General features: G+C 41.3%; 2 protein-coding genes across 5 annotated transcripts in view; both read left to right on the top strand.

The window, feature by feature from the left end:
* The first annotated feature begins 1,697 nt into the window (after positions 1–1,697).
* Positions 1,698–27,629, top strand: part of LOC112569753 (cytochrome P450 3A29-like) — a 33,663-nt gene continuing 7,731 nt past the window's right edge. The window contains exons 1-4 of one of the 4 annotated variants that reach the window (XM_025247636.1): positions 1,698–1,963; positions 14,132–14,228; positions 14,555–14,607; positions 14,719–14,815. In XM_025247636.1, the coding sequence (XP_025103421.1) occupies positions 1,890–1,963; positions 14,132–14,228; positions 14,555–14,607; positions 14,719–14,815 (321 nt within the window). In that variant the 5' untranslated portion in view covers positions 1,698–1,889. Of the gene's footprint in view, positions 1,964–12,564; positions 12,709–14,131; positions 14,229–14,554; positions 14,608–14,718; positions 14,816–27,629 lie in introns of those variants that run through there. The other 3 variants (XM_025247635.1, XM_025247634.1, XM_025247633.1) reach the window with 3 other exon arrangements.
* Positions 4,040–27,629, top strand: part of LOC112569759 (cytochrome P450 3A5-like) — a 73,587-nt gene continuing 49,997 nt past the window's right edge. Inside the window, exons 1-5 of the mRNA XM_025247655.1 lie at positions 4,040–4,135; positions 4,365–4,484; positions 4,708–4,796; positions 5,386–5,540; positions 24,075–24,208. Coding sequence (XP_025103440.1) covers positions 4,449–4,484; positions 4,708–4,796; positions 5,386–5,540; positions 24,075–24,208 — 414 coding nt within the window. The 5' untranslated portion in view covers positions 4,040–4,135; positions 4,365–4,448. The remainder of the gene's footprint in view (positions 4,136–4,364; positions 4,485–4,707; positions 4,797–5,385; positions 5,541–24,074; positions 24,209–27,629) is intronic.

The raw sequence follows: 27,629 nt of genomic DNA on the forward strand, positions 1-27,629 counted from the left end.
GGGACCCTTGAATTTTCGGCTTTCGATGCTGCTAGGGACTCGAGAGAAGGAACAATCGAGAAGTGACCTCCTCTACATGATGATGATGATGATAATGATGATGATGATGAGGAGGAGGAGGAGGAGGAGGAGGATACGTTTCGTGCACCCAGCAACACATTTTGACCGCCTGTTGCCTCCCAAGTGATATAGGCATGGAGGGTTTCTTTGTCTGTCAGATGGCCGAGACCAGTAACATCTGTCGTTATGGAGCAGAATTTATGTTCTGTCAAATTCTACTTGAGTGATTTTATTTTTGTTTTAAAAGGAGTCACAAAGCTTTCTTGCTGCATAGAAAACTGTCATTTAATGATGTGTGGCATTTAATGATGTTAATATAGAGGAGTGTGTGGAATTTAATGATTTCTGTATAGTTGTTGGCATTGCAGGTTCAATTTATGTCTCTCTTGCACGTTGAGAAATATTTCATAGCCGGAGCGCTGTTTAACGTTTGAATGACTGTAAGGGTCTTTCATACAGATTTCACATTAAAGTATATCATAGCGACGCAAATAACATTAACAGTAAAAATACTCACAGTCAGGCAGAAAATAAACACAGAGGCTACCGGAGTCGGAAGTTTTACCCGTAAAAAGACTTTAATTTTTAAGATGTAGAAAACATCCTTACGAAGATCTTCTTCTGTAAATTCTTCAATTATTTGTTTGTAAGATTTACATGCCAGTAAAAAAACTAATGATGGAATAATGTCTAATGATAAGAGATAATGATACGTTCAAGATAAGACTTGCCGAATTCAAAGTAATCCACCCTTTCCATTCTCAAGATACACACCCACAAACATCAGCATGTACAGGTCAAGGCCACTCGCACAGACGTCAGAGTTGTACACAGCGAGTCATTAGGGGCTGGGAACCAATTAAATCTATTTCCTTTATTTCTTATGGGAAAAACTGTTTCGGATAACGAACATTTCGGATAACGAACAACTTTCCAGAACGGATTATGTTCGTTAACCGAGGTTCCACTGTACTTTGCTCAACTGCCTTACAGACACACAAAGCACTGTAATGTCTAGTCAGAAACGGCGAGATTTCTGTGCCATGAAGTCTGTGCAAGCTTCTGTGATGAGCTTATGCTCACTGTACTTGGGGTGCTCACTTTCTTTCTGTTTTTGAGACGATGATTTAACCATGCTGTCCATGATGGAACTCTTCCCGCTAAGGGAAAAAAACAGTGCAAGGGAAGTTACTCTCACCTTGTAGCAGACGACAACAATAGGTTGGGCTACGATGTCAGACACTACACTTACCCAATTTTGTATCTGTTCTTCGCCCAAATTTGAAGGGGTCCCCTGGAACCCCATTGACGAAAATTGAAGGGGTCCTCCGAACTTTTAATGCGTACTGTAAGCAATTTTTTGCGTAAGCAGAAGCCCTTGGATGGATGGTAGCCTACTCCTCGGCTTACGATAGTTCGACGTTTAGCTTTTTTCTCAGGCTAGCATTTTAATCACTTCTCGCAACACTTCACACACACACACACCTCATAGCTAAAGTTGATCTCATTATCTAGATAACCATTTCAAGTACTTTAGGTACTTCAGCACTAAGGCTAAGTGCACAACCACTAACGCCTGCACCGCTGGAGTACAGTCCCCGGACGCAAGTTCTCAAAGGTTGTTTACCTCGTGCACAAGCTACAGCTAGTCGGTCGCCTGCCGCGGCATACACACTGCATCTGAGTAGGGAGAGAGAGGCACTGTGCCAGTGGGACTGCCACGACATACACAGACGACACAAACACCAGTCACCTCTAGACTGCCTAGTCATCTGCACCCCTAACGACTGTACCCGCGAAACACAGTCTTGTAGAACTCTCTCCTCAACATGGACGTGCTGGGACTCGTCGATGTTCCTGTGTGGCTGATGTTGCTCATCATACTAGTGCTGACACTCTATGTGTAAGTACATGTACACATGTTTTCATCTTAGAAAAGATTTGTAGACATGTAGTACCCTTGCCTTGTCCCTGGAGAATTTCTGTTGACATGAACTGCCGTCCTGCAGATGTACAGGGTTATAGACTAAACTGCACTGAACATAATTATAGGGCATCATGACAAGCTGCTTTGTGTTTCACTAGACCAAAAGTTTCTTTTATCCAGACGATAGAAGGGGGAGGCCTCAAACGGTCCGGTGTCAGGTGTTGCACGGCCCTGTGCTCCTCAAGGAGTAAAAAGCACTGAACCGAACTGAATAGAAGGGTGTTGGTATGCGGGGTACACAGGTGAGGTGCGGGGCGGTACTCATATCAGGGTGTGTGTTAGACGACTTGTGTAGTTCAGCTACTACAAGTACACTTAAGGTCATCTACACTATGCTCTGATGGGCGGCTCATTATTAAATGCATTTTTTAATTCCACCTAGGATGAGTTTATCAGAACACATTGGAGTTCACTATAATGCAGTGCGATGACAAAATACTGTGAGGTGTACATATCTTTATTGTAACCGTAGTCTTATCAGTAGTTTCAGTGAATGGTGCGGATGTACTAGTCTACATACCTCCCATGTGTCAACAAGTCTGGCGACTGTAACTGTAGTGTTGTCATGCACGAGTTCTCGCGCCATAGCAAGGTCCTGAGGGTGAAAAACTCACAATAGTGTTCAAGAACTGAGGTTGGTGCTTACCAATCCTTCTACACCAGGGGCGGGCAATTAATTTTCCCAAGGGGCCGCATGAGAAATTGGGATGGTTTTAGAGGGCCGGACTAATATAGTTAACTCAGTTTTACCCAATACTGTATATATATATATACTGGCGGGCGGGTCAGCGGGCGGGCGGGTCAGAGACAGGAGGTGGGCCGGATCCGGCCCGCTGGCCGGCCTTTGCCCAGGTCTGTTCTACACTCATCACATAACCCTGTAGATACCTAACGCCCAAACATTGTAACTTGCATATCTCTTGTCTTGCCTCCATCTCTCATGTTCAGACTATTTACATATCACACGCGTCCTCATGCACGCTTTTGAATATATAAAAAAACTATTAGTCACAGATATTGTTGTATCCGTGGTGGGACCGGTGGTGGGATATTTTTTATCCAGTATTGTGGAGATGTCACCTCTTGACCATCAGTAGTAGCTTAACTTCTTCTACAAGAGTTTTTGGTTTTAGTTATCAGTCCTAGTCTTTAAGCCATTTTCTTGTCTTATTTTTCCGTTCCTTGAAATCATTTAAATCGATGTGTTGAGTCAGAAAGTTTTCCAGGAGAGAGGGAAAAATGTCCCTAATCCTAAAGTGTAGACATTCTGTGTATAGCTCTTCTGTTTAGAGGTCTTCTTCCTGAATCAGTGATAATTAGCAAATTACACATGACAAAAAACAGGGGCATGAACCTGTGCCTGAGTAGAGCTCACTGGTCCCGGGTATAATTTCAATGTTACGATGATGTCAGGTACGGGACATGGAACCACGGGATGTTTACAAGTCTGGGAATACCTGGCCCCAAACCTCTACCATTCTTGGGAAATGCAAGGGACATCAACAAAAAGGTAATTGCAATATGATTTCGATGATTGAAGTGTGCCTAAGAGCAGAACTGACTGTAATTTTGTGTTGACTCCAACCCCATTGTTTAACATATTTTTAGGTAGAGGAAAAAAGTTTGCATATACGTGAGGGGAGAGACAAACATAAACAATGACAAGAAAACAGACCCCGAGTAAAACATATAAAACAAGTAAAAGAGGGTACAAGTTTTTGAATGTTTTCCCCAGACAATTTCTCCCATTCTCAAGATTAGAAAGAAAGAAACAGGGAAAGAATCTTCATGTGACTTACATTACAGAACAGGTTTGTTTTCATTGCAGGGCTTTCTTTATGCGCTACCAGAGTGGAGAAAACAATTTGGTCACGTGTATGGGTAAGTGGAAATATCTACCACTGTAAATATTAAGATGTAAACAACTAAAACATAATATTAAATAATTTTAGTGTGTTCTATAGCTAAAAGACGCTTGTGTTTCCATTTCAGATTCTTCTTCGCACTCAAGCCCATGCTTGTTGTCAGTGATCTGACATAGTGAAAGAAATACTCGTCAAGGACTTCAACAATTTTGCGGACAGATTCGTAAGAATTATTTTTCTCATTGCCGACAAATTTGTCTTCACGTGCTTGCACGTGGATGGTTAACAATGTGTTATTGTACAGTCACGCAAAACTTAATTAAAGCTATGAACACAACAGCCACGAAGTCTACAAATGTGAAATGTTCCCTGCTGGTGTTTCTTTTATGTAGACAGTTCTAGTAGTGTTCATTATGCCATGCACCATTCCATTTGGTGTTTTTTGTTTCAAGTTTACTGTTAATATCCGCCCGCCGATAGTAAGCAAGGGACTATTTTTCACCGGAGGTTCAACGTGGAAGCGTCTTCGGAGGCTGATGACACCTACATTCACTGGCGGCAAGTTGAAGAATGTGAGTATATATACATAGATGTGAGAACTGCGTTAATAGATAAATAAGAGGACTGGAGACGAATTCGAAAAAATTCTCAACCCTCAATTTTATTGTATTTTTATTGTTTGTTTTTGTTTGTTTTTGTTCGTTTTTTTTTTATTTTTCAGTAATCTCAGTGTGGTTTCTAATTTGAGACATTCAGTCCACTGATGTAGGGTAATTTTTATACTCCTGATAACAGATGAGTCACTTTGTGGACCGATGTGCTAATATCCTGAAGGACAATCTCCAGGACAAAACGTGTCACAAAGAAGTCATTGACATCAAAGAGTAAGTCTACTTCTGGTATTGCTCTAGACCATGTTATGTTTTCTAAGGGTAACAAGAAATAGTAAGATACCCAGTAGACTGACACCCTCCCCCGAAAAAAAGTGTCTGGGTAAAATCACAAACAGCACACTCACAGCCATCGTCCATTGGAATCTCGTGTAAATTATTCTATATTATTCTGAGTCGTACCTAATTGTATAAAGCAAAGATACGGAAATGATGTGACTAATTAATGGGATATCAAACAAGAAATGAAGTACAAAAAGAACCTGCACATTTTTATAGAAATTATATAACGGGCCTTTAGATAACTAATTAATTGTCGAATTCTATTATTAAATTAAACAGAATGCTTCAAGATACCTAAAGAATAGTTTAAAGTATAATTTCGTTCGGCATTACTAGGCATTGCGAACCAGATGCTGGTACCCTCTGATGTGTGAAGTCATTTGTAGGATCGTACACAATACACACGACTGTTCGTAAGACTGTCCGACTATGCATTAATTTCTCGCATTGAAAACTTATAGCGAAACGTCCAGCACAAGTATGACACTGTGTTTGGTCAGTCTGACATCTGTTCTTTCAGTGTCTTTGGCGCCTTCACCATGGACGTCATCACGGGGACGGCATTCGGACTGGAGACCAACTCCCAGACACAACCTGCCGAGCCCTTCGTCCAGAGTTGTAAGAACATGTTCTACAAATTGTCAGGAAACAGAAGCAGATGGCTCACAATCGCAGGTAAGTGCAAGCGGCATCTTGTATACCGAATACACTTACTACTGTAACAAAAGCAGATTTGAAATTTCGTTTAGCAAGTGTCAAGGAGTGAAACGGTGGGGTTGCAAACTGAGACTAATTACATACATAAAAGAAGGAAGGCGGAGATAGGAGAAAAAGGAATTAGTCACCCTGATGCATGTTTTTTGTCTTAAAGAAGGCTTTACTGACAAACTTGATCGTCGGCATGTAGGTGGCATTGTCACAACTTATCAGAAGGCGTGTGATTGTGGTCTCAATACGTCGACAAAAGTGTTTACAGTTAAATATTAAGAACTGAAAACACCACTACATGTTTGATCAGACATAGAGTGCGATGTATTAGAGTAGTAAGTGGCTAGTTTGCATGATAAAGAGAGTAGGACCAAGTACAGAACCTTGGGGAACTCCTGTGTGTGTAGAGGCTGGTGTAGACACGCAGCCATCCACTATAACTGTCTGAGTCCTATCTGAGGGATATGACTGAAACCAGTTGAGCGGGGAGCCTGAGATGCCATAGAGAGTACTGAGTCTATGAATGTGGTCTATAGTATCAAAGGCACTAGACAGGTCTAACATGGTGAGAAATGAGATGTCACCTCTAATCAGAGGAGACAAAATGTCGTTTGTCACCCTAAGCAGGACAGGCTGTGATGAGATCAGGGCGATAAGCAGAGTGTGACTGAGAAATCAAATTTTCAGAGTTAGGATAGACGTTGGTTGAAGGTTCAAGGGTTTCTCAATGATTTTGGAAAGAAAGTTTCAAGTTTGAGACTGGACAGTAATTGTTTTCGAGTTGATATCCATGGTAGGCTTTTTTAACAGCGGTTTCACTAAGACTGTTTTAAATGTAGTTTGGAGGATGCCAGAGGACAAGCTATCATTTACTACTTGTGTGAGGGCAAGGAGTAGGACGTCTTGACAGTCTACCAGTAGTAAATACTTTCAAAATGGAGAATTCTTAGTCTCTCCAATAACTCAATAGTCGGGAACTGTAATAATAAGTAGATAGAAACACGATTCAACCTTCACTTTAATTTGGAGAATATTTTACAGGAATGTTCCCGTTCCTGAGTCCACTCATAAGGGCAATGGGCAAAGGATTATTATCGGGCAAAGAGTCCGACTTTCTCGTCAACTCCGTGTACAGGATGGTCGACGAAAGACGACAAGCAATAGGTGACGAAAAGGTCAGTGACCTCTCAGTTACGCAGGCAATGGTTCGTTTCTCCTTCTGTTAGACTGTTACAAGGCTAGCACAAAGTTTACATTGAAAGAAATGCTGATGTTTGAATCAGTAATTTAGGAGACAAACAATAAAGGAACCGAATAAAAAGTTTTAAAATGGCTCTAAAAAGAATAAGGACAAAAGCACTGTATGACTGTATGACCCCTGCTTTACAGTGTGTGAGTGTGTTTCCATGTCAACAGCGCACAGACTTCCTACAGCTGCTAGTCAATGCCGAGGACACTGGGATGGACGTAGGTCAGAAACGTGAGTAATGGACATTACAACTACATCTACAGTTAGCAACTCTGGCTTCTCCGCCTCTGTTCTTAGACTGCTGTGTCTTGTACTGTTAGCATCACTGTAAAACAGTCGTTACCTGGTCAGCCTTCATTGCAGGCAGCAAAATACCTGCGATTGTGCAACTTTGTAAATTGTAAAATGAGCGGGTTCCTGTTGAGCTTCATCCTTCAAGGAATTTGTGAATATGACATGAAAATTATCTCCCTATGTTTATAAAAGTAAAGTCTCGTTCCCATACAGTTGACTGTTGTAACACGTGTTATTAACAGTCAACCCATTTATCGGAGGATGTGTTCTAATCATCGACGACGTTTAACCCCAGGTATGTCGAGAGAGGAGGTTGCGGGTCAAGGCTTTATCATTCTGATCGCCGGGTACGAGACAACGGCCACCACCCTGCAGTACCTGACCTACAACCTGGCCAAGAACCAGGACGTTCAGCAGCGAGTGTACGAGGAGCTGGGAGACGAGCTGGGCGATGTGAGTCCTTAACTTCACCTCAGCCTCCAGGACACTTAGTACACGGCTGTTAGGGGTATCTGGGTAGATGACGATTATTCTGTCGATTAGTTAATGAATAGACCGACAAAAGGACATCCATGACCTGATCTCACAGTCTTCACTCAGTGTCCATCTAGTGTCTCATAATCTCCGTTACAATACCCATGTACCCAGGAGGACCCCACCTACGACAACGTGGGCAGACTGAAGTACCTGGACAACGCCATCCACGAGACACTCCGGCTCTTCCCTCCTGTGTCATTGTGAGTTGTCTCCCATATGAATCCTCTCAGTTCTGCGTCTTCTGTCCTGATACAGCTGACACTGAGCATCATTTTCTCTTTGTATGTCCTAAATATATGGATCTTGGTAAATATTTTATTCCTAAAAAATATGCCTTGGCTTTTTCAGTCCCTACACTTGATGTCAGATACCAGAATGCTAATTATAGCACTACGACTGCCATTGTTGTTTGCAATGCATTGGAAATCAGAAAAAAGCTGTGGCGCTGATACTCTACATTTAATTCCCAGACTAACCTTCGTCTTCTCAAAACAGGATCACAAGACAAGCGTTAGAGTTAAAAACCATCAAAGGGGTGACCATTCCTGCTGGTGTCGGTGTAACTATTCCCATCTACAGCATCATGCACGACCCTGACTACTTCAAGGACCCGGAGAAATTCTGGCCTGAAAGGTAACTTCTGTCAGGTGTTCACAGAGACACACCTGAATAAATTAACTTTATAGATAAAAATGATTTGATAAAGTTCACCATTTTAACAGTAAATAGACATTGTAGACAACAATTCTTTTAAAGGCACGGGATGTTATCTTGAATATGACGGATGTAAAAAAAGAGAATTTGTCATCATTTATTTCATCTTTGACAGGTTTAGCGAGGCGGAAAGCTCCAAGTTACCCAGCATCCTTTCGGAGCTGGCCTTTGGCTACGGTCCACGTCAGTGTATCGGCATGCGTCTGGCGCTTCTAGAAATCAAGTTCGCTGCCGTGCGCATCCTGCGTCACTTCCGGTTTCTTCCAAGTGAAGACACGGTAAGTGTATCGTGTGTGTAATTACTGTAAAGACTCCAGAGTTTTAATAAATGTCAGTATAGTTCGGTGGTAGAAACATCATTCGTCATGAAAGTAAACTGTTATTAGGAAGCATAGAGAGAGAACTGCATTGATCTCTAATGTTTTGCCTTGTGGTGGTCCAGGACAAGATAGAATTCATCGCATCTGGACTCACTGCACCCACGAAACCTATCAAGCTGAGAACCGAACTTCGTGTGTAACTTCAGGATGCCTCTGTCGTGGAACAGGAACCGTGCCTGGGATGAACTGTGTGCCTCACACTATTGAGTTCAAATGTTTGCTCTCAAGAAAAGTGATGTCAACTGTGTTTGTGTACTGCTTGATTTATAATCTTTGTATCTAGTGTACTAACCAGTATACCTATAATACAGTGCCTTATGATAACATACTGAACACGTCTTAGAACCGAGATTTCAGAGAAGTTCCCAATCGCATTTCACTCAAACTTGAAAATCTTAAATGATAAAAAACACACTTGTTACAGCTAACATTCCTTTTATTTTTTAACAGAGTAGTTGCTTAGTCGCAAGACATAAAATTCATGTTCCTACATTCAACTTTTAAAGACATTGTATGCGCCTGTTATTCTAAATGATGTAATGAAAAATGAGGGGACAAATAGGTCTAATTCAAGAATGATTTGTACAAACAGTATCCAAAGCAAAGCAAAACTTACATCTAACTCTCGGGGAACTTTCAAATACGTAGACATTACCAATGGGTAGTTGTTTTGAGGTATTAAATAGTGTTTTGTTAAAAAAAAAATCCAAAAATTGAGAGAAATCCCATAGTTATAACCAAAAAAACCCAACAAGATATTACGATTTGATTATATCTTCCATTATTTAACTGTAAGCAGAAATAGAAAAAACTTGAGCCCCAACTGAAATTTTGCTTCCTGCACTAAGGAGAACTCAACCACTTTAAAGCGGCCAGACTTTTGGTCGAGTAACTATTTGCCGACCATTGAACTCGGCCATTCCTGAAAAAACAATTCAAAGCTAATATTTACATGATGAAAGAAAACCAAAAAAGTTTGTAAAAAGAAGCAGAAGATGATTATTGTTGTTATTATTATTATTGTTGTTGTTATTATTATTATTATTATTATTGTTGTTGTTGTTGTTGTTGTTGTTGTTGTTGTTGTTGTTGTTGTTGTTGTTAAGTTTTGCATCTTTAAAAGGTTGTTTTATGAGATACAAACAATACATGAATTAAAGGAAAAGCTATCAAATGGTTTTCAAAGAATAAAAATAAAAGCACGTTTGCACTCTGTGACTGGTTTACACACACATTGTGTGCTGTTTGTCAATCTACAATCAATCGACTCACGTGATCAAACTGATCAAGACTGACTTTACTGTTCAACTGTGTACACTGTACGGGATGATGGACGAAAGAACACGAGAGGAAGACATTCAAACCGCAGAGGAGTCCATCCGTTTGCTTCAATGAAACGTTTATTAACAGCTAATTTTCTTGACTACTGTGCAAAGATTAGGAATATGAAAGCAAATTATTTAACATTTATTATTATTATTATTACTACTACTACTACTTTAAAGATGCGATGTAAATACATAAACACTTGGTCGGATTGTTAACCCAGCACCACCCAAGTAACCTGGCTAAAAATAAAGAACTACAGCTGAATTTCCATGAATTGTCAGTGCATTTCTAAGACATCCCCCTCAACATCACACAGGCTGCCAGATACATTGTGCAATGAAGAGCCATAGCCAATGTCATGGGGGAGGGCCACCTCTGTATTGTCTCCTCCATCCAGAAGATGCACCTGCAACACTTGGGGAAAAAACTATTAAAACAGATAACTTCCTATAAAATTACTATAACTGTTTACTCTAAGCATGTACACTTATTTACACTGGGTTTTAGAGGCTATACCATAACTTCATCGATTTCAAAAAAGCTTTTGATCGTGTCTGGCACGATGGACTCTGGCAGGTCATGAGATCATTCAACATAGAGGAGGGACTGATCCAGATGGTAGCAGCACTCTACAAGAACGCCTCCAGCGCGGTTGCTACTCAACAACCACTAGGCGATTCTTCGCGATGACGATCGGTCCGTCAAGGGTGCTACTCTTCTCCCATCCTTTTCAACATCTTCCTTGAAAAAATCATGCAAGAAACCCTCCACAACCACCTTACCTCATCTCCATTGGTGGCACGGGACCCTGTGCAACCTACGCTTTGCAGATGACATGACTCATGGCAGGCAGTAAACAACGAACTTCAGGATTTGACGGACAGACTCTCCAGCGAGCGGGGCCTATGCATGGAAATAAGCTCAGAAAAAAGCAAAGTAATGATTATTTCCACCACGACAACAGCAGCAACATCGTCATGAACGGCCAGAAACTGGAGGAGGTCAACAGCTTCAGTACTTGGGTGCCACCCTGACTAGAGATGGTGCTGTACAGCAGAGATCCGTATCAGATTGGTATGGCAACATCCGCAATGTCCAAGGCTGGATAGGATCTGGCGAAGCACATCAATCAGCTTCAGTACCAAGCACAGGCTGTACAAGTCCCTCGTAGTGTCAATCCTTCTCTACGGCTGCGAGACTTGGACGCTGCTTGCCGCAACTAGGAAGAAACTCCAGGCCTTTGAGAACAAGTGCCTGAGAAAGCTGCTCCGCATCTCGTACCGCGAACACAAGACCAACGCAATACGTACGGAGCACCGTAACCTCTCTCTGGGCCCACATGAGCCCCTTCTGGCACAGTGAAGCCGGCGCAAAGCTCGCCTGGTTCGGTCACGTCACCGCCACAACACCCTGTCCAAGACGATCCTACAAGGAACCCTCGAAGGGAGCCCGTCGTCGTGTCGTCCAAGGAACAAGCTGGTCACCAACATCAAAAGAATGGACCGAACGCGAGATGCCAGACCTGCTCTCATCTGCCTCAAGACAGACCGGTGTGAAAATTCTGTCTGTTGCTGCTGCCAGACGGTCCCCCTACGCCCGACGGGCATGGATTGACCTGACTGACCTGACCTTTAGAGGCTAGAAATCCAGCATTGTATGGTAGGTCTCCATGAACACAGAGGCCTTCTCACACTGTTTTGCACTTCCCAGTCCTAGCCTCTGGAACTTACCATCTTTACCCTCCTTAACTAGCTTCTGGGAACAAACCTGACAATATTTTCTAGTTCTAAGAGGAACAAGAAAATGAGCCACATGCTCCGCCTGTAAGCAAACATACACTACTACACAATGCTATACTTATCACACTGTAGTGCACATAATTATGCATAACTACTTTTATCGCAATCACTGCAAAATGGAATCCGAGTGGCTTAGAATAACAAAGCAACAAAAAAAAAAATGAAATCTGTATTTAATGAAACTGTCCAGCAGCCATGACTATGTCTCAATCAATGATACCACACTGATAACACCATGAATTTTTTTTACATTTAAGATGATGGGGGAATCTAACTACACAACTTTGCACGAGGTGGAAAGGGTGGTTGACCTGGCAAAAAGGGGGGTAATGACAAAAAATATACAATAATGCTATACTATTTTGCTAATACAAAATGCTATACAATAAAAGACGGAGGGTAAAAATTAGGGCTAGTCTACCCCGTCGCCCCTCTTCATGACCTGACCTTGACAGAACCAGGAGACCTAATCCTCACTGTGTTGTGATGTCACAGGTGTTACCGTGGTTTACCTGACGACGACACCAACAGGGAAGAGAAGCATTAGCTGTGACACGGATTTACGAGACATACAAACGACACAAACACCAGTCACCTCTAGACCGCTTCGTCATCTGCACCGAGTTCAACCAAGGGTCATTCAAACCCAGGTCATGTCAAACCCAGGTCCATGTCACTCAACTGCACTCTACCCCGAGTGGTTAGCGCGTGACTACCGACTGTACCCGTGTAACAGTCTTGTGGGTCTCTCTCCTCAACATGGACGTGCTGGGGCTCGTGGATGTTCCTGTGTGGCTGATGTTGCTCATCATACTAGTGCTGACACTCTATGTGTAAGTACATGTACAGATGTTTTCATCTTAGAGCTGTCTTCTCGCATTTCAAAAAAGTTTGGTTTTTGTGTTGTTGGTGGGTTTTTTTGTTTGTTTGTTAAATGCTACACATTCGCTCGTCATATTATTATTATTATTCACTGTGTTCAAAGTGATTGAGCACCCACAAAACACATACCCAGCTACATAAAAACTACATGCAAACACACCAAACACGTTGCAGTTATACATTAAAAAATTATGTGTACAAGATCTTAATGACATAATGTCACAGCAGTATGCATAACTAAAGCAATGATTAGCTTGGTTCACACATAGAGACAGAAGAAGAAATGAAAAAGTCATAAAAACTAGAATATAGAACAAGATATGGATGAAAATACTGTAATACAAGGGAGGAACCCCTAGGTGTTCATGTCTGATAATATGAAACTTGTGTAGTGTTGTCACACGTCTCACGCCATAGTCAGGCCAAGGGGGACAAACACAAACATTGTAATCTCTGAACTCTCCCTCACCTTATTTTTTTCTGACTATAAATATATAACGAACACTCGTTCAAACTCATACCCAGCCATGTGTATAACAGTACACGTCACAGCTATTGTTTATCTCGGTGTAAATGGTTGTAAAAAAAAAGTCGAAATGTAGTGCTGGTGAGATAGTCGTTAGTTGGTAAAAAAAACCGGTAGATATAGGGAAAAAATTGTTTTGACGCTTATCAATTATTAAAATATATCACGAGCTTACAATCAAGTGGACTTAAGTGTAGGACTCTATCAGGGTTACATAAGGGTCACAATACAATACATTGTAACTTGTATCTCTTGTCTTGCCTCTATCTCTCATATTCAGACTATTTACATATCACAAGCGTCCTCATGCACGCGTTCGGATATATAAAAAACTATTAGTCACAGATATTGTTGTCTCGGTGGTGTGTGGTGGTGTGGTGGTGGTTGGTGGTGGTGTGTGGTTGTGGTGTTGGTGGTGGTGGTGTGGTGGTGGTGGTGGTGGTGATGGTGTGGTGGCGGTGGTGGTGCAACAACTTTTATTTTTTATCCAGTATTGTGGAGATGTCACATCTTAACCATCAGTAGTAGCTTAACTTCTTCTACGAGAGTTTTTGGTTTTAATTATCAGTCCTGGTCTTTTGAGCCATTTTCTTGTCTTATTTTTTCGTTCCTTGAAATCATTTAAATCGATGTGTTGAGTCAGAAACTTTTCCAGGAGAGAGGGAAAGATGTCCCGAATCCTAAATGTAGACATTCTGTGTATAGCTCTTGTTTAGAGGTCTTCTTCCTCTGCTTCCTCAATCAGTGATAATTAGCAGATTACACATGATACAAAACAGGGGCATGAATCTGTGCCTGAGTAGAGCTCACTGGTCCTGGGTATAATTTCAATGTTACGATGATGTCAGGTACGGGACATGGAACCACGGCTTCTTTACGAGTCTGGGAATACCTGGCCCCAAACCTCTACCATTCTTGGGAAATGCAAGGGCCATCGAGAAAAAGGTAACTGCAATATGATTTCAATGATTAGGTGAAATATTGAGGTGTGCCTAAGAGCAGAACTGACTGATTTTGTGTTGACTCCGACACACATTGTTTAACATATTTTTAGATGTAGGAAAAACGTTTGCATGTACGTGAGCGGAGTGACAGATATAAGCAATGAGAAGAAAACAGACCCTGAGTAAAAGATGTAAAACAAGTAAAAGAGGGTACAAGTTTTTGAATGTTCTTCCCCAGACAATCTCTCCCATTCTCAAGATTAGAAAGAAACAGGGAACGAATCTTCACGTGACTTACATTACAGACCAGGTTTGTTTTCATTGCAGGGCTTTCTTCATGCACTACCAGAGTGGAGAAAACAATTTGGTCACGTGTATGGGTAAGTGGAAATATTTACCGCTGTACATATTAAAATGTAAAAAAATAAAACATGATATTAAATAATTTTAGTGTGTTCTGAAGCTAAAAGACATTTGTGTTTCCATTTCAGATTCTTCTTCGCACTCAAGCCCATGCTTGTTGTCAGTGATCTGGACATACTGAAAGAAATTCTGGTCAAGGACTTCAACAATTTTGCGGACAGATTCGTAAGAATTATTTTTCTCATTGCCGACAAATTTGTCTTCACGTGCTTGCACATGGATGGTAAACAATATGTTAATGTACAGTCACGCAAAACCTAATTAATGCTATGAACACAACAACCACGAAGTATACAAATGTAAAATGTCCCCTGCTGGTGTTTCTTTTATGTAGACAGTTCTAGTAGTGTTCATTATGCCATGCACCATTCCATTTGGTGTTTTTTGTTTCAAGTTTATTGCTAACATCCGCCAGCCGGTAGTAGACAAAGGACTATTTTTCGCCGGGGGTTTAACATGGAAACGTCTTCGGAGACTGATGACACCTACGTTTACTGGCGGCAAGTTGAAGAACGTGAGTATATATACATAGATGTGAGAACTGCGTTAATAGATAAATAAGAGGACTGGAGACAAATTCGAAAAAAATTCTCAACCCTCAATTTTAGTTGTTGTTGTTGTTGTTGTTGTTGTTGTTGTTGTTGTTGTTGTTGTTGTTGTTGTTGTTGCTGCTGCTGCTGCTGCTGCTGCTGCTGCTGCTGCTGCTGCTGCTGTTGTTGATTTTATTTTCCTGTAATCTCAGTGTGGTTTCTAATTTTTGAGACATTCAGTCCACTGACGTAGGGTATTCTCTATACTCCTGATAACAGATGAGTCACTTTGTGGACCGATGTGCTAATATCCTGAAGGACAATCTCCAGGACAAAACGAGTCACAAAGAAGTGATTGACATCAAGGAGTAAGTTTACTTCTGGTATTGCTCTAGACCAGACCTGGGCAAACGCCGGCCCGCGGGCCGGATCCGGCCCGCCTCCTGTCTCTGACCGGCCCGCCCGCTGGCCGCCCACCAGTAAATATACTATGTATACAGTATTGGGTAAAACTGAGTTAACTATATTAGTCCGACCCTCTAGAACCATCCCAGTTTCTCATCCGGCCCTCTAGAACCATCCCAGTTTGTCATCCGTCCCCTTAGGAAAATTAATTGCCCACCCCTGCTGTAGACAGTCAAGCGGCGTAAACTGGACTGAGCTGGCCACGTGATCCTGTACAACACTAGGTTGAAGACTGTGTCCTATAAAGGCTCCTTTGAAGAAGGTTGACTCCACGGTGATGTGAGGAAGAACTGATGACAAACGTCAGGGAGAGGACTGGTCGCCCTGTGCAGGACCTGCTCACCATTTCTCAAGGCAGGCCTGAGTGGGACCCTTGTCAGCAGTCGCGTCTACCCATGTGCTCTCTCTCCACCCCAAAACGACTGGATCCAGTCAAGGAACAAATGAAGAACTTACCAAAAACCAAATAAATAACAAAATGATGAATTCAGTGAGTTCCTACGAAAGTCTAGTGGGATATTCCAGTGACTGGGTACAGCTCAATACAAGATGCTATTTCACAAAACCTGGTGAAATACTCCATGAACCTACAACATCATTGAACAAAGGTCGAAATCCGGCATGTTTATAAAGAGAAATCGCACCTACTTAACAAATGGTCCCAGCTCTCCCACTGAGGTCTCCGCAAGATAGAGGTCTGCATACACTCTTGGGCCTTTATTTGAATATTTAGGTCCTGAATGAATTTAGTTAAAACAATTTTATAAAACGTGGGAACAATTTAAGAACATTTAGTTTTAAATGAGATAAAGCTGTTTAAACCTGAATTTCGCTTCCTCCAGCACACACTAGTGTAACAAATGTCTCCACCCCTGAAAATTCAACCGAAGGATAAATTTTCCGACAGAGTGGGAAAACCGATCTCTTAAATAATTCTTGTTATATCAGTTTGTTCAAATCCAAACAGCGGAAACAATTCGTCTTTGTTTTATTTCTTGTTTGTTTTGTGATCTTTCGTTTGCTTGTCAACACCTGGAGTTCTTATCTTAAGCCAAGCTGATTGTGATAATTGCGGTCATGGCTTTTAAAACTGTTTTAGCCAGTTTGGAACAGCTTGAAGCTGTTTTAAATTTAGACGAGAAAATATTTCTTAAACCGATTCGAAAGCGTCCGTGAAACTCTTGTAAACGGCGTAAAAGCAATTTCTTAAAATCGTTTCTAAATTTGCTTCTACAAAACAGTTTTGTGCATGGTGATGCTTGTAGGCAACTCATTTCTGTTGTTGTTGCTGTTCCAGGTGAAACTGTGAAACATAAGGGCTTTAAAGGGAAGGGAGGGTCCATCGAAGACATCTTTTTTTCACGGTCTCTTGATTCTTCAGTCAAGCGCGAATAACTCATCTTTCAATGTCCCTTTGCGTTACCCTAGGGACACCAGAAGATTTCAAGTGTCCACAGCGAAGTTTGTTGTTTTGTGATTGGCTGCTGGTGGTAGCGCAAGTCAGTAGGTCAGACCTATGTACACAGAGCAGATAGGGACACACACCTCGACTTTTCAGGTAGATTGCCGTGTGTGTGCTGAATAAAGACAATGGTAACCCACAAAATATGCCATTCTTTTAAAAGACCATTTTCTTTAGCAGTATACTTTCTATTTATGTCAGGAATGTATTAATTATCAGGATGCCGCCCCATTTGGGCGAGGTGGTGGATGAGTCAGGTCTTTGTGAGGCAAATACAGGATTAGAGGTGGGAGGTTGGGGATCACTTAAAAAGTCTTCTGCTTTGTAAATGTGAAAAACAATATCAGCTTGAAACGCTTAGTAAGCAAAGGGGTGGGAAGAAATGATAGTCGGAAGGAAGACAGGAAGAAAGATTTTTTACAGAAAATAAAACAGGCCAGAAAACTATAAGGAGAGATGAAATGAGACAAGAGGAAAGATAGTTGGTGAAGTAAAAAAGGAAATATTTTATTAAAATGCGTCCTGCAATGCGTAAATCTAGCCACAAGATTCGGAATCAAGGAAGGAAAGACAGTGATAAGAAAAAAAGAGAAATTTGTTCATGTTTTCACCAGTAAAAAGAAACTGATGAGAACGTTAGAAAAAGAAGAGCGAAACGGAAGGGAAAAAAATTATAGCAAAATATGCTCCAAGAAGAAAACTTCATGATACTTTTCACTTAGTAAAAATGCGAATGCCTCTTTGGCTGTCCTTTCAGTTGGGTGACTACCCACCAGACATGAACACCTGATTTATCAGTGACTGCCCATCAGACCTGATTTATCAAAAAAGGTTAACACCAGCAAACTCCTGGACACAGTAAACCACTTACAGCTCACTGCCCCTACAAGTCAGGCTATGAGACTACTCCTCTCCCTCCCCACATGTCTCCCCTTGCCTTCCTGGGTCGTGTTTTAAATTTTGGTTGTTGTCTTTTTCTTGCATGATTCGTGCTTTTAATGTTTGTCTTTGTCTCCAGCCTGCCTGTGTCGTGTTATAAGGTTTGGCTGTTGTCTCCATCGTGCCTCAATATTTCTTGTTAGTCTATCGCTATTACTGTGCTCGAACTTTCCCATTCCAGTAGTTTTTTTTTTAAACTTTATTTCTGAAACCTCATCAATCTCCTAAATTTTCGTATTTTCCCTTATATTTTCGTTTATTTAATTTTTTTTTCCAAAGTAACATTTCACAGTGTGTGAGACAAATGTCTGCCTCAGAGCTCACCTATGGGATGTTTGTGTCAAAGGCTAAGCAAGTTCTCCAACATCGTTTTTTTCGCTCACGCAGACAGAGGCGATGTGGAGAGATCCGAACTGTCACTAAGGCCACCTCTGTCCGCCCTTCGCGATCTCCGAATGCTCATCGCCTCATTTCATTGCAACGCGGGTCAGGCTGAGAGAAATAATCCTGGATCAGCCCAGCGGATCGTACTGGTCAAGATATCTTATTCCAATCACTCTCTTCGCGCCAGTCACGTCCCTCGCTATTCCTCCTCTCTCCGTCTTTTCTTTTCTATTTGAGGATGGGCGGCCACAGCGTGTTTCCCAGTTCCATCGTCTTCACTGCAGCCAAGTTCTTGCATTTCTATAGTGAGCCTTTTTACAGTGCGCGGGTAAGTGCATGTGCGTGCGTGCATATGTGTGTGTGTGTGCGCGCGCGCGCGTGTGTGTATTTCGTGCCCGTATTCTTGGGTGTGTGTGTGGAGTGGGTGGGGTGTGGTGGGGTGTTCGTGTGTGTTTCTATCTACACCAAAAGAATTCTTCCATGCATGAAACAACACTATAAGCATTGCTAATAAATAAGAAAATGATATGAAAAAATCTGTATCGGGCTCTGGAATAAGCCCTGTTATTACATACTGAATAATGTATTTACCTATATATTTAAATCGTTACGACTGGAATCTTTGAGAACCTGGCAAGCGTACTTAGTGTTTCCAAGTAAAAACATAAAGTAAACTCGAGCGTGTTAATGTTTGAATACCTGTATCTGAACAACAGAATGAACTTATTCACACGTACATTTACTTTAGATTTACTTTTAGATTTACTTTCTTATTGCTTTTTTGTAGATTTTGAGCACACCAACACATTTACAAACATTCTATTTCCCTCCTTTCGTCTTTTTTGCTGTCGACACGCACACAAAAGAAATGAATATATGTACAAAAGATTGATTTGCCACATTAATGATCAATAATGGAGTCTTCATTTGGAAGTCACCTTACAGATACTTCACATATTAGTGTGAACGTCTCTGCCGGTGGTGGAGCGGTCCGATGGCGCAAAGGTTAGCGCCTGTCACCAATACAGTGAAAGTTGGCTGCCCTGAGTTCATTTCTCGTCTCCGGCACGCTGTTCTTTCTCTGCACCTGGCATCTGTTTACAAGGCTGGCTGCCTTGCCGTAATATAGCCTCAGCTGCTGACATGGCGTAAAACACCAATCCACCCCCCCCCCCTTTCCTCTGCCTGTGGTCGAGCTGGCAAATGGTCGAAATGTCTGGTATTATTTTTTTATGAGACAAAAGGGAGGCTATAAATGATAAACTCGGTGAGCAAGGGTACACGAGTTGCTTCCCGTTAAAAGCTAAGTAACTTTCTCAATTGCAGTTTTTTGTTTTTTTCTACCTTTTAAAGAGATGTACGAGACAGCCTACGCAATGCTCGAGCGTGGTTTCCTCCTCACTGCACCCTGTCTGTGGCCTTCGTCAGCAGTTGTCTCCCCAAAGCCTGACCTCTGCCCCCGTCCAAATGGTGTCGTTCGAGCTTATTGATGAGTTCTTTCCCCTTATGACACTGGCATCATGTGCAGACGTTACACGCGCCTGTGGAAGTTTTTTTTATGGCTTTATTGATGATGGTTTGACTATCGTAGCACATTTTTCGCTGTCCCTTCCCTGGGGTTAACCGATGGGGCAAGGGATCGTTGGCCTTCATGGAGCTGGCAGGATTTTGTAGCTGCGTCCATAAAGCTTGTGAGCAAAAGCAAAAATGCTGCAATTGTCAAATTACTAAGAAATAAACAAATATTGGTTGCTTTGCTCTTTTGTTAAATTTTATGTAACGTCCATGAAACAATTCCATTTTTTTTGTGTTGATGTCTCTGACCCATCTAGACACGGCCATGACCACAGCAGTAATAGAACTGGAAAGAGGGAAACAACCCAGTAGTGAACGTAGAAGTGATTATCACAGTTGCGTCCCTGGATTTCACTCCGTATGTGTGTGTGGAAACGGTATTGATGGATGGGTTTAAAAAAATCTTTTTCTCTCTCTCACACACAAAGAAATCCGTCGTCTCTCTTGACGCTGTTGTACTTCCTCCCCTAAGTCTGTTGTTCCTTCCCCCCTCCTTTGCTGTTGATTTCTTCTGCATTTTTTCTCGTTCACTACGATATCTCTCAGTCCAGCTTTCAGAGAATTCAATCTGTGAGTTGTGTGTTATAAGTGTTGCCTCTATGAGTACATCAACGCCATTTCTTGATGACAGGAATCATTATTGTTTTATTGTGATCTTTTTTGACGTTGTACACTGAGACAACAAACATTTCCTTAACTTGAAAGTCTCAAAGACAAAAGAAAGGATATTCGATGTTGGGACAAACCTCATGCAATCGAAAGTAGTATCTATGGTGACTGCGGCCTGTGCTCCTCAGAGAGTAACAAGGAATAAACATCTATGGAGACGTAATCGAGATAGTCAACACTTTTAAATATGTAGGGCCTCTCTTAGGAATCTCAACGCACTCGAATATTGAGAGCACTCTGTACGTCTTCAGCGCTTAAATGAGGTTGCTTCCCTTGAATCGTTTCCCTGCGCCTACGAATCTTTGTTTCGCCAAGTTTTTTTTACAAGTTTGAAAGTAGAACCTTACAAATAAAACTTTCTTTCTGTGTTCATTCTTTTATTTCTTTTATATTATTTATTATTTATATTTTATATTATTCCCACTGCTCAGTACTTTTGAATACAACAAAATCTCAAGAAAATCTAAATCTACAGTCTCTAGGATTCTTGTCTTAACTACTAAGCATGGTTCATATAATTCATATTCCTGTACTCACTGTTTCTATATTTCTCTTTCAGACACACGGACTCCTTTTTATTTGAATTACTCACTTAGTCACTTACTCCCATGAAATCTTAACGCTGCATCAATTAATTCATTTGTCAAAACTTGTCCACCCTTTTAGTTACAGCTTATGTAACCCTAGTCACAGCTTATTAAGCTCTTTTCTTCCTGATTATGCAGCATGAACACCAAGGTGTGCACAATAACTACCTTTATGGTTTATTTTGGTGTAGAATATCGCATTAAACGAAAAGAGAAAAATGCCATTGTGTAAAAGACACATTTTCCCACCCAGCAACATTGTCTCTGAGACTCTTTATGCCCGAAGTGACAGTCTGTCCCAGTGTTCACGTTCATTTGTTCTGGCATTATTTGCAAGAACCTCATCGCTGTCCCCAGCTTCAGCTTCCCCTCATCCCCCTGGCTCGTCGGCTCAGTTCAAACCAACATCATGTTCCTGCTCTGTCTCCAGATGCAAACGCCGGGCTGTATTTCTGTGTTTCTCAACAAAAGAGTGGACGACGACACCATGTTCGCAATTATCCCTCACGTCTGCAAGCGAAATGAGCCATGGTGAAGCTGGACCGTTAGATAAAGAGAGGGGGTGTGGAGACAGATTAGCAAGCAAGAGCTTGTGAATTGCTGGATAGCGCCCCTTGATTATGTCTTTTCCAAATTATTGATTCGTTAAAAGCGCAAGGGGAGGACAACTCTAAACAGACTCAGTCTCCTCCCTTGTCACCATAGAAAACTGTGAGTGATCTCAAAGTGGCATGTACTTGAGGCACAAAAATGTGGTACGTTTGCATTTTAATAGCTTCCGAGATTTTTCCCCCCATCTTTCTTGTTAAATGTTGGTTTGCGCTAGACCGAGTGCGCGAACATGCAATTCTCTTCTCCTTGTCATATCCGACATTTTTTTGAAATTAAAGAAAAAAATTGTTTGACAGGAAAGTGTGAAGCAATATGATTTAACTTAAAAACAACTCAGCGCTGAAAGCTTTCTTAAATGACGCAACATGGAGAAAAAGGAAACCACAATATGAACACGTGATGTTTGCTTCTCAGAATAGAAGTATCCAAAAAACATACTGCACTGTGCAACATTACACATTCACTAGATATTCTAGTATTTTATGCGTATCGCCTAGTTTTGTATTTAATCAATTGATTGATTTATTAATTGATTGATTGGTGGATAGGTTATTTGAGATTTGAGGGCCATTGCCCCAAAGAAGTGGAGCAAACAACAATAATAACACAATATTGCAACCTATTTTTGTGAGAAATGCTTGATTAGTCTACAACTTGTATCATTGCTTGCAGTCTAGCATTCTATAGACCAGACCTGGGCAAAGGCCGGCCCGCCTCCTGTCTCTGACTGGCCCGCCCGCCCGTATATATACTATATATATACAGTATTGGGTAAAACTGAGTTAAGATTATATTAGTCCGGCCCTCTAAAACCATCCCAATTTCTCATGTGGCCCCTTGGGAAAAATAATTGCCCACCCCTGCTCTAGACCATGTGATGTTTTCCAAGGGTCACAGAAAATAGAGAGAACATCCCACTAGACTGACCCTTTCCTCCGAAAAAAAAAAACCGTCTCAAAAGTATGACTTGCTCGTCCAAGACATTGTATGCCAGGGGTGGTCCCTCTGATAGGTAAAGTCCCAGTTCCAGATTGTGTGAACACAGACCAAGTGCTTCTGTTTGTTAAGTTGTGGTACTACACAAAACTTACGAGCATCCATAAGACTGCCCGACTACACATTGACATCTCGCATTGAAAACTTATAGGGACACGTCCGTCACAAGTCGTTGGTCAGTCTTACATCTGTTCTTTCAGTGTCTTTGGCGCCTTCACCATGGACGTCATCACGGGGACGGCATTCGGACTGGAGACCAACTCCCAGACACAACCTGCCGAGCCCTTCGTTCAGTGTTGTAAGAACATGTTCTACAAATTGTCAGGAAACAGAAACAGATGGCTGACAATCGCAGGTAAGTGCAAAAGGCATCTTGAAGACCAAATGCATTTTATTTCTATAACAAAAACAGATTTGAAAGATATATCGCACTCTCTGCGCAGACCTATGATGAAAACCTGGTATACATCTCAGTGTCGTCATGAAAGGACTGATCAGATATAAAGTGAGATTGAATTAGAGTAGTAGGTGGCTTCATGTACATTATAAAGAGGATAGAACCAAGTACAGAAGCTTGGAGGACTCCTGGTCATGTAGAGACTGGTGAATACACGTAGCCATCAACTATTACTGACTGAGTTCTATCTGAGAGAGATCACTGAAACCAATCGAGTGTGGAACCTGAGATGACATAGAGAGTACTGAGTCTATGAGTGAGTATCAAAGACAGTAGACAGGTCTAACATGGTGAGAAATGAGATGCCACCTCTAATCAGAGGAGACAAAATGTCGTTTGTCACCCTCAGCAGGACAAGCTCAGTGCTGAGATCAGGGCAACAAGCAGACTGTGATTAAGAAATCAAATTTTCAGAGTTAGGATAGACGCTGCTTGAGGGTTCCAGGGTTTCTCAATGATTTTGGAAAGAAATTTCAAGTTTGAGACTGGACGGTAATTATATAATACGTTCATGTCGAGGGTAGGATGGTTTCACTGAGACTGTTTTAAATGTAGTTTGGAAGATAGCAGAGGACAAGCTATGATTTACTATTTGGGTGAGGGCAAGGAGTAGGAAGTCTACCAGTAGTAAATACTTTCAAAATGGAGAATTCTTAGTCTCTCCAATAACTCATTAGTCTGGAACTGTAATAATACGTATACAGAAACACGAATGGACCTTCACCTTAGTTTGGAGAATATTTTACAGGACTGTTCCCGTTCTTGAGTCCACTCATAATGGCACTGGGCAAAGGCTTCTTCACGGGAGAAGAGTCTGACTTTCTCGTCAACTCCGTGTACAGGATGGTCGACGAAAGACGACAAGCAATAGGTGACGAAAAGGTCAGTGACCTCTCAGTTACGCAAGCAATTGTTCGTTTGTCATTCTGTTGGACTGTTACAAAGCTAGCACAAAATTTACATGTGAAAGAAATGCTGCATGTTTGGCAGTAATTTAGTGAGACCCTAACAATAGAGGAACCGAAGGAAAAGCTCAGAAAATGGCTCTAAAAAGAATAAGGACAAAAGCACTGTATGACTATATGACCCTGCTTTACAGTGTGTGTGTGTTTCCATGTCAACAGCGCACAGACTTCCTACAGCTGCTAGTCAATGCCGAGGACACTGGATTGGACGTCGGTCAGAAACGTGAGTACATGAACATTACAAGTACATCTACGGTTAGCAACTCTGACTCAACTCAACTCAACTCAAACAAAATGAACGGGTAATTGTTCCTGTTGAACTTCATCTTCAAGGAACTTGTGAATACTACACGAAAATTACCTCCCTATGTTTATAAAAGTAATGTCTCGTTTCCATACTGTTGTAACACGTGTTATTAACTATCAACCCACCATTTATCGGAGGATGTGTTCTAATCGGCCATGCCCTTTAACCCCAGGTATGACGAGAGAGGAGGTTGCGGGTCAAGGCTTTATCATCCTGATCGCCGGCTACGAGTCAACGGCCTCCACCCTGCAGTACCTGACCTACAACCTGGCCATGAACCAGGACGTTCAGCAGCGAGTGTACGAGGAGATGAGAGACGAGCTGGGCGATGTGAGTCCTTAACGTCACGTCAGCCTCGATAACACTTAGTACACGACTGTTAGAGGTATCTGGGTAGATGACGATTATTCTGTCGATTAGTTAATAAATAAACCACAAAAGAACTATTTATTATCTGACTTCTCAGTCTTCACTCAGTGTCCATCTAGTGTCTCATAATCTCTATTACAATACCCATGTGCCCAGGAGGACCCCACCTACGACAACGTGGGCAGACTGAAGTACCTGGACAACGCCATCCACGAGACACTCCGGCTCTTCCCACCTGCGGCATTGTGAGTTGTCTGCCCTATGAATCCTCTCAGTTCTGCGTCTTTTGTCCTGACACAGCTGACACTGAGATTCATTTTCTCTTTGTATGTCCTAAATATATGGATCTTGGTGAATATTTATTCCTAAAAAGTACCTTGGCTTTTTTTTTAGTTCCCACACTTGATGTCAGATACAAGAAGGCTAATTATTATTGTTGTTTGCAATGCATTGGAAATCAGAAAAAAGCTGTGGCGCTGATACTCTACATTTAATTCCCAGACTAACCTTCGTCTGCTCAAAACAGGATCACCAGACAAGCATTAGAGTCAAGAACCATCAAAGGGGTGACCATTCCTGCTGGTGTCGGTGTAACTATTCCCATCTACAGCATCATGCACGACCCTGACTACTTCGACGAACCGGAGAAATTCTGGCCTGAAAGGTAACTTCTCTCAGGTGTACACAGAGACACACCCGAATAAATTCACTTTATAGATAAAAATGAGTTTATAAAGTTCACCATTTTAGCAGTAAATAGACATTGTAGACAGCAATTATTTTAAAGGCACAGGATGTGATCTTGAATATATGCCGTTAAAGGATGTAAAAAAAGATAATTTGTCATCATTTATTTCTTATTTGACAGGTTTAGCGAGGCAGAAAGCTCCAAGCTACCCAGCATCCTCTCGGAGCTGGCCTTTGGCTACGGTCCACGTCAGTGTATCGGCATGCGTCTGGCACTTCTAGAAATCAAGTTCGCTGCCGTGCGCATCCTGCGTCACTTCCGGTTTCTTCCGTGTGAAGACACGCCGGTAAGTGTATCGTGTGTAATTACTGTAAAGACTCTAGAGTTTTTATAAATGTCAGTATAGTTCGGTGGTAGAAGCATCAGTCATCATGAAAGTAAACTGTTATTAGGAAGCATAAAACACATACATACATAGAACTGCATTCATCTCTAATGTTTTGCCTTGTGGTGGTCCAGGACAAGATCGAATTTGCAGCATCTGGACTCACTTCACCCACGAAACCTATCAAGCTGAGAACAGAACTCCGTGAGTGACATCAGGATGCCTCTGTCGAGGAACTGGAACCGTGCCTGGGATGAACTGTGTGCCTCACACTATTGAGTTCAAATGTTTGCTCTCAAGGAAAGCGATGTCAACAGTGTTTGTGTACTGCTTGATTTATAATCTTTGTATCTAGTGTACTATCCAGTATACCTGTAATACAGTGATGATAACATACTGAACACGTGTAAGAACCAAGATTTCAGAGAAGCTCCCAATCGCATTTCACTCAAACTTGAAAATCTTAAATGATAAAAAAACACACTTGTTACAACTAAGGTTCCTTTTATTTTTTAACAGAGTAGTTGCTTAGTCGCAAGACATAAAATTCATGTAGGGTGGAAGGAACATGCTTCCTGCATTCAACTTTTAAAGACATTGTATGTGGCTGTTATTCTAAATGATGTAATGAAAAATGAGGGGACAAATAGGTCTCATTCATGAATGATTTGTACAAACAGTATCTGAAAGTGAAGCAAAACTTGCATCTATCTCTCAGTGAGCTTTCAGATACGTAGACATTACAAATGGGTAGTTGTTTTGAGGTATTAAATAGTGTTTTGTTAAAAAAAAATATCTAAAAATTGAGAGAAATCCCATCGTTATAACAAAAAAGAACAAGATATTACGATTTGATTATATCATCCATTATTTAACAGTAAGCAGAAATAGAAAAACACTTTAGCCCCAGCTGAAATTTTGCTTCCTGAACTAAGGAGAACTCAACCACTTTTGAGCGGCCAGACTTTTGGTCGAGTAACGTTTTGCCGACCTTTGAACTCCGCCATTCCTGAAAAAACAATTCAAAGCTAATATTTACATGATGAAAGAAAACCAAAAACATTTTTGTAACAAGAAGCAGAAGACGGTTGTTGTTGTTGTTGTTGTTGTTGTTGTTGTTGTTGTTGTTGTTGTTGTTGTTGTTGTTTGTTGTTGTTGTTGCTGCTGCTATTGTTATTATTATTGTTGTTGTTATTATTAAGTTTTACATCTTTAAAAAGCTGTTTTATGAGATACAAACAATATATGAATTAAAGGAAAAGCTATCCAAATGGTTTTCAAAGAATAAAATTTGCATGTATGACATAATAACTTGGTTTACACACACATTGTGTGCTGTTTGTCAAGCTACAATCAATTGACTCATGTGATCAAACTGATCAAGACTGACTTTAGTGTTCAACTGTGTACACTGTACAGGATGATGGACGAAAGAACACGAGAGGAAGACTTTCAAACCGCAGAGGAGTCCATCCGTTTGCTTCAATGAAATGTTTATTAACAGCTAATTTTCTTGACTACTGTGCAAAGATTAGGAATATCAAAACAAATTATTTAAATATTATTATTATTATTATTATTATTATTAT

Source organism: Pomacea canaliculata, linkage group LG8 (assembly GCF_003073045.1).
Source record: "Pomacea canaliculata isolate SZHN2017 linkage group LG8, ASM307304v1, whole genome shotgun sequence".
Taxonomy (NCBI): domain Eukaryota; kingdom Metazoa; phylum Mollusca; class Gastropoda; order Architaenioglossa; family Ampullariidae; genus Pomacea; species Pomacea canaliculata.